This window comes from Phaseolus vulgaris, chromosome 6, assembly GCF_000499845.2.
Source record: "Phaseolus vulgaris cultivar G19833 chromosome 6, P. vulgaris v2.0, whole genome shotgun sequence".
NCBI lineage: Eukaryota > Viridiplantae > Streptophyta > Magnoliopsida > Fabales > Fabaceae > Phaseolus > Phaseolus vulgaris.
Window position 1 is genome coordinate 22,594,486 of NC_023754.2, and position 8,112 is coordinate 22,602,597.

At 31.4% G+C, this 8,112-nt stretch overlaps 1 protein-coding gene across 2 annotated transcripts; it reads left to right on the forward strand.

Annotated features, from left to right (window-relative positions):
* Window positions 1–1,099: 1,099 nt before the first annotated feature.
* LOC137831939 (uncharacterized) lies at window positions 1,100–5,754 on the forward strand. Of its 2 annotated transcripts, none has more exons than XM_068639850.1 (12): window positions 1,100–1,442; window positions 1,533–1,581; window positions 2,007–2,153; window positions 3,709–3,839; window positions 3,922–3,991; window positions 4,108–4,198; window positions 4,406–4,475; window positions 4,592–4,687; window positions 4,770–4,869; window positions 4,949–5,044; window positions 5,141–5,232; window positions 5,420–5,754. In XM_068639850.1, exons 1-12 carry the CDS (start codon window positions 1,110–1,112, stop codon window positions 5,549–5,551), a joined length of 1,407 nt encoding a protein of 468 aa, XP_068495951.1. In that variant the 5' UTR covers window positions 1,100–1,109; the 3' UTR covers window positions 5,552–5,754. The 2 variants fall into 2 exon arrangements, with proteins under 2 accessions (XP_068495951.1, XP_068495952.1); XM_068639851.1 differs by having other exon boundaries at window positions 4,961–5,044.
* The last annotated feature ends 2,358 nt before the right edge of the window (window positions 5,755–8,112 follow it).

Consider the following 8,112-nt stretch of genomic DNA (forward strand, 5'->3'; position numbering starts at 1 on the left):
AAAAACATAACCTAATAGTTATGAAAAAAAAAATTTTAATCTATTACTTATCACTAACCTCATTTATCTCCAACAAACCTAAAAGTATTTGTAGAAGAATATTTTTGAAATTACAATAATTATAAAGGTGCAGACAAAAATTATGGAGGTACAGGAAGAAACGCCCCCATTTTCTTAATCCTGGCCCATATCAAAGCCTAGACCAATCACTATTACTTTGGTCCACGATCCGCTTTTCCCTTCTTGTATTTGATGTTACAGAATAAAATATAGTTAGCATTTTGAAAAGATTGAAATTGAATTACATTAAAAATTTGTTATTAGCTACACTGAAATAATTGTATAAAAAAAATATACAATAAAATAAAGATGTTAAAAGTTGAAGCTACTTATTCATGTTAGAGTTTCTTTTGTCAATTACCAAACACTCTGAATTTATACAACGCATAACAAATAATTACCTATTTCACAAACACCGTCATTTTTTTTTTCATTTCTGAGATTATTTCTTTAGAATTATAATTTTAAATAAAAATGTAATTAATTATCAAATAACTATGCAAATTTATTAGTATGTTATAGATCAGAATACAAAACTTAATCAGTTTTTTAGGGTGCCAAAGTGGACCGGCCGGTCCGTATAGGCCCGCAAAATGCAGGTAGAGTTGACTCGCGCCCATATGCAAGTTAACCCATTTTTCTTATTTTTGGGAACATAGAGACAGTAGTGGTATGCAGCAACGGAACGACAGTAACGCGCGACAATTGCAAGTTGTCACTTCTCCATTGGAGCATTATTGTCAAGTCAATTATTTTTTTTTGCGGGCTAGCGGGTCAGCTCCCCCGCTATTAGCCCGTGCGGACCGCGAATTATGTGGGACGGGCTAATACGGGTCAACAGGTTGAAAACGTCGGTACGCCTCACTTTGTCACCTCCTAGATTTTTTCTCTTTAAATTAAACATACTCTAACTTTTTCTTTCTTTAAAGGTGTAATTCACATACTATTCTTGGAATTAATAATTTTTCTCTCAACAATTTAAAATTACTTCTTAAATATTCCTAAAATACTTATAGGTGGAGGAAAAAACCAAATTTAAAAAATGAAAAATGAAAAATTGTGGACTTATCCTTTGGGGGAGAACTATAGAACAAGATAAGAAAACAGGGTGTGGGATTATGGCTCTCAGATATTTCTGCACTACAAATATTTCAACCAGACAGCATGATTTTTCTGCTAAAATTCTTGTTCCATCTTCTCTCTCTTTAACAAACTCGCGCATGCACAGTTCCACCCCAGAGACAAACACCAAGACCAAGTCTACTGCTGACAACTTGAAGAGCCTCGTCAACACCCTCGTGCTTCCTTCCATTTCATCTTCTCCACTTCACTCTCTCCACAGAGGCAACTGGGTCAAGCTCATTTGTGGTGCAAGCTTTGAGGTATGTAAACTCAAACACTCTATCTTGTTTCTCCCTTAGAAAGAGCTTCTCAAACTTGTAATAACACACTCTCTCTCCATATATATATAGGATGTTGTTGATATCAGAAATCTCAGCCTGGTTTACACTCTTGCTGGAGGTAAGGTCTCTTGTTTAGGGTGAGAGTAATATAGCAGACAATATATACTTGCATGATAATCAACATGTTGTGGCTCACTTTTTCTTTTGGACAATTGAAGCTTCCTTAAGCATTGTTTTCCATAGTACAAATCCTTTGAGTAGTCTCAGCTCGGCCAAAATTAGGGCTTTTGGATTTTCATTTTGGACAAAAGTTAAATGCAATTCTGTATGTGTTCTTGGTGTTATTCTTATCAAAATTAGAGTTTCATTCCATCTTGTTATTACACGAATTAGCGAGGTGAAAATTTATTTATGATAAGTGTTTGAGGAAGGAATTGCATTGCATCTAGTATTTTTCTTTTCATTGTTTAAGTTATGCAAACTTGGTCTTATTATTGACTCTGAGGAATATCGTGTGATTTAAATTGGATTAAATGGTGGCAGTTGACTGCATTGACTGTGCTGCTGATGCATCAGTTGTTAGTGCTGTGAATGAAGGAATTGAAGCTGCAAGAGATATCGTATGCCTTAGAAAGCCGTGGGTGATGATCAGTGTCAATGATGATAAAGATCTTCATTTTCGGAAGGCCGGTAAGTTTTAACTGGGCGCCTGGTTCAGAAATCTTGTGGCGTGAAGGACGTTGCAAGTGTTTAAATTATCATGATCGATTTCAATTAGTTTTACATTTCAAACATTTGCAGGGTGAACACACTCATTTTGTTATTGGGCACAATATTTTGCTGTAAGCCAGTTCATATATTCATAACATAGTGATGTAAACCAAAAATACATGAAGATGATCAAGGATGCTATACTTGATCATCTCAACAAACAAATAAAGACTTCATCAATAAAAGAAATGGACAAAGTCCAAAGCATTTAAAGTTTTTCTTATTAATCTTCTCAAAAGATGAGGCTCAAACCCAATTAATATCTCTTTGTAATATCTTTATAATAGTTTTTAAAATAGAACATGAATAGGAGTATGGGATTTTATGAAGAGTAGTACCAAAAGTCACATTTTTCATGTAGCATGTGACTGGTTGGATGGCCTTTTCATTTGCCTTCCCATGCCTTTTATGTCTTTTCATATGACCGGCCTCTACACTATAAAGAGGAGTTTGGTTCTTTTGTGAATACAAGTTGAAAGTTGAATATTGAAATTCAAAGTGAGGTTATTCTTTAAAATTTGAGTGGTTTCTTTGTGAGACTTGCTCTCCTTCTCTTTGTCTTATTTTGTGGGTCTTGGGAATCCTCAAGTGGCGGCACTCTCACTCATCTTGGAGCCTTCCACCATCCAAGTGGCGTGATCACTCCCATTGTCTTCAACCACATAAGTTTCTTCAACTCTTCATCTTCTTCTTCCATACCCATTCTATATTAAAAACCTCTAAAACATGTTTTTGTTTCTTGTTCTTGATTTTCAATCGGTCAAATGTTGCTATTGAATGTTTCTAATCAATAGTTTGTCATTGGTTCTTGTTTTAATCGGTTGGAATTACTTGTTGATGTTCTATTCGGTTCATGTTCTTGAAATGGGTTTTCCATGGGTTTCTTTATTTGTGTTCTTGAAATGCGTTTTCAATGGGTTTCTTGATTTGTGTTCTTGAATTGCTTGGAGAATCTTGATCCAATTCTTGAAAGTGCCATATAATGTTTCATCTCCCAATCCACTCACATCACATAATTTACATATTTGAATTTCAGTACTTCTAGAGTACTTGAATATGAGTCACAATTTCCAATTTGAAGAAGTCTACCCACTCACTATATGGTCGTGAGACCTTATTTACTTCAACATTAAGTGGCAGTTTAATCTCTAAAATGTAAACTTGTACTCGTTAAGTTCATAATCTTGACCATAGGGCTATGATCATGCAGGAGTTATGATAAAAAAAAAAACGTATATTAAAGAACTTCTTGTTCCTAATGATATTGTTCCATGGAGATAAGGGTTGTCATAGTTAAAGTGCCATGCCATGACACTATGAAAACGTGGAATGGAATGCCACTACAAAAGCATGATCATCTTTTATTATTATCGTACTAAAAGTTTTTTCTTTACTGACAAAGATTCAATATGATGCATCAGGTTTTAAAGGTTAATATAACGCTTACATATGAATGTTCATGTCTTCTGAACAGAATTTGATCCAGAGGACTGTCCAGCAGACTGTTCACGGCCTTGTGAAAATGTATGCCCTGCTAGTGCAATATCATTCCTTGGGAAATCTTCGGGAATTTCGTATAATACTGAAGCACCAAGTGTACTCAAGGTTTTAACTTGCTTTTACAAACTTCTTCTGAACATACAGGCTATGTTCTTAAAAATTAAAAGGTGTAAAGTTCAATATGTAGGATGGAGTCATAACAGAACGCTGCTATGGCTGTGGTCGCTGTCTTCCAGTTTGCCCCTATGATAAAATAAGTGAGATATTTTCCACTTCCATCTGTGATTATATGTTCTTAACTCTTTAACTGTTTAATTTTTATTTCGATGATATTATTTGATTTCAACCATATGTACTTTTCATATTGATCTAGGAGAGGTAACATATGTAAGAGATGCTATTGCAACTGCTGATCTCATCAAGAAAAATGACGTTGATGCTATGGAGATACATACAAGTGGGAGGTAATATTAAATTATCAAATTGGTTATATACAAGGATATTTCCATAATTTTATCAATCACTAATGTAATAAAGGTATAATTCTCAATTCCCATATTCAATCACCATGCTTTTTGTGCTTTATTTCTCTTTTCATGATTGAGATACACTATTTCTTTGATGTTTTTGTTTGAATTCATTTGCTTATGTGACCTTTTATCCTTCTATAGACAGAGTACATTGTTCGAACAACTCTGGAGTGCTCTGGGAGATTCAGTAGAAAATTTGAAGCTTATAGCTGTAAGTGGTGCCACCAATCTGTTCTAATATTTAAGGGATAGAAGTAAATTTTCAGTAAATACTTAGCCTCTTGGCTATTGGCATTTTGAATCGCCACTACTATTGAAATAATCCAGGTTAGCTTACCTAATGTTGGTGATTCAACAATATCCTCCATGAACTATATGTTCTCTATTATGAAACCCAATCTTCAAAGCTTCAACTTATGGCAGGTGTGCCTCTGAACATTCTCAAATTTTTATTTTTTTCCATATTTTTGTTAACAAGTCCATCTTTGTCTTTCACAAACTCAAGTTAGATGGTCGTCCTATGAGTGGAGATATTGGGAGAGGAGCAACTAAGGAATCAATTGCCTTTGCTGTTCAACTGGCTAAAGAAAAAGAAAGACCTCCTGGTTTCTACTTATAACTCACTTTATGTTCCCTGGAAAACCTTTAAATGTTTACATCTATCCTAGATTCTGTTAATGTTAGTGACCCTCATAGGTTTTCTTCAACTTGCTGGTGGAACCAATGCTCACACAATTGAAGGGTTGAAAAAAGAGGGACTCTTTCAAACAACTATTAGTGGTAGTGTCCCCATTTTGTTGTTTTGTATCTCTTGTTCTTCAAACTCTCTCTCAAGTTCATTATAACTGGACCTTGCTTTTGGTTAACTTTTCCTAGAATACCTGCATGATGACAAATCAGCAATAAACTCATCTGATTCACCACATGCTTTAATTAGCGGCATTGCATATGGTGGCTACGCACGGAAGGTAAATTACTTAGCTATATATCTAGATAGATATAGATATAGATGTTAGTTGCATCCCTGTGTATTAAGCAACACTGGTAGCAGATTTTTAGTACCCTTACCTAATAACAATAATAATTTGTTGGCTTATAGTCATGTGAATCTGGCATGCCAATTTGTCAAATCTTATAATGTACATTTTGGTTCAGATTGTTGGTAGAGTATTGAGATCAATGCAATCACAACATGGTGGGGCTGCTTCAATTGAGGATCATTCTGAGTATCTCTTGATGGCTCTTAAGGAAGCACTTGCTTTGGTGGGGCCTATTAAATGTTCATGATCGATGGCAACTTCACAGTCACCCTTCAGAGCTGTATTTGAAAACTGCAGCCAATACCAAAGAAGAATAGAAAGTTGTTAAAATGTAATAATAGTGGATGACAAATGGATCCATATAGCTCATTTCTAGATTCACTGTGTATAAGAGTATTGTACATTATATATTTACTGTATTTAATAGTTAGAAACCAAAATATTTTTAAATTATTTTTTTTAAGTTAAATAATTCTGCTTATAATGTTATATAATTGGTTAATAAATCGATTATTTTTAATGCGTGTTTCTTTCAATTAATATATATACTAAATTTTTAATTAATGTTATTTTTTTTCATTGATTTTTCTTAGTTTATATTGACATTACTATAGCATCTATTTTTACTGATTTGACCAACAAACGTTTTATGTGAGACTATATTCAAGTTTTCCCCTTTTCAACTTTAGTATAAGTTTCTTTTTAGTTCCTAGTTATTCTTTTCTATTCTTGTTTAAGAAATTTTTTTATTTTAGTTTCTTTTCCCATATTGCAGATTTCGATTATACGACTAACGAATTATAAATCATTTTCAAAATATTTTAATTTTGTTTTATCATCAAATACATGGTTATATATTTGTTTTCCTTTCAAGATATCCATTCCAAAAAAAATGCGTGGGTGTTTTGACAAAAAAAGATTTATTTTAGAGCAATAAATATCAATTTTCAATTTGAAAAAATTATAATAAGTTTATTTCAAATGAGGAAATAAAAATATATTTATGTTTTCTAAAATGCTAACAAGATAAAAAAAACTATATAACTCAATAGTTAAGAGAATGGAAATTAGATTTATTTTTCACACTAGTACAAGTTAGATTATGGTTATTTATTTTTATGAAAAAGAGCTCATTCTACCTCAATCTTACATTTTTTTTACAGTAAACACTTTAAAAATCATGTAATTAATTACTAAACTTTATCCTTTTAAAATAAATATCTTAATTTTTAATTTCATTTTATTTATCCCCCTAAATTTTGTCTCGTATTTTTGGTAAAACATTTTTTAATTTTAATTTATTTAGATCCTTAATTTTTTTTTAAAATTACTTCCTTATATTAAAGGAAACCTAAATTGTTACTGGATAATAAATTCTAATCTTTTATTTATCTTGAGTTTTATTCGTTCATTGGTCCTTTCATTACAGTTTTTTTTCAAAAGTAAAAAAATTGAATTAAAAAGAAAAAATTAATTGAAAACCCATTTTTAATTATAAAAATTACTATGTTTTTAACGTTTAAGAATTGATTTTTAAATAAAAAATATTTAAAATTTAAAGTAAAAAAATCATGTCGATCTTTTTGTAATATTTTAACTTCATCTTCTTGAAAGGACTATGTGTGAATGGAGTGAATTTTAAGAACCACTAAAAGATAAAATCAAAATTAGGAAATCAATTTTCAAAAAGAATGGTAAAGTTTATGGATGAATTGACATAAAGTTAAAGTTTAGAATATGTACTAGCATTGGATGTGTTAAGAATGACTAAAATCTTAAACCTATAGAAATTATGCATGCACTAATAGTTAGCTGAGGGATTCCCATATTAACCCCAAACAAATTGGTAATAATTTTACTGGAAGTTTGAAGAATGATGATATTAAATTGAAAATCATCAATGTATTATTGACAATAAATGAAGACATTTCATATAGTCTCTTAATTTCTGCGCTGACACATTATGAAATGTTATAAGATAATGACTTTTATCAGTAATTAACCTTCCAAGATAATTGGTGACTAAAAAGAAGATTTTATTTATTTCTTTCTTATTGGTTTGCTTCAAAATCTTATAATTTTAAAAATGACAAATAAAAAAGCAACAAAAAATCTTAAAAAACAAAACTAAAAGTAGAATATAAATAAGTGATCATTGTTTTTTATAAAATTCATCAATCATTATTGAGATATATACTCTCACATGTATTGAGATATATACTCGAGGGAGACAAGTTAATCATAACATTGTGACTTGTGCCTTATGCATGGTGGGTGTAGGTCTACCAATTGCAATTGAGCTCATCATAATAATGTCAATGAAGAGAGCTCTCAATGTGAGAAAATTACTATAAATGGTAAAAATTATATATCCTTTTATCTTGAATCTCAATTTTTATTTTCTAAAATATTTTATTTATAAGATATGACAATTTTTAGATGTAAAAAAAAGTTGTCTCAATATGTCACGACATCAATCCAAATTACTACATTAAAATCATGTCATTAAAAAAAATGGCAGGTTCACATGATTTTTTCGTATCAATAATTTTTCAAAAATAATTCTATTTTAATAAATAAATTCCTTAATTCACTCTGTCCAACAAAAAGTGATCTTACATGAGATATATAAGGATAGTATTTTTCTCCTGTTTATTTGTTCATCGTTTAGGACATTTGAGGGGTTGATGGAGCACGAGAGTGGTCCCTCGTTTTCCATGCACGCATATTTTATTTATATTTGTGTCCCCGTTATTATTGTACTGCATATTTCACCCTGACATGGACATTCTATGTGTTTCTTTTAAC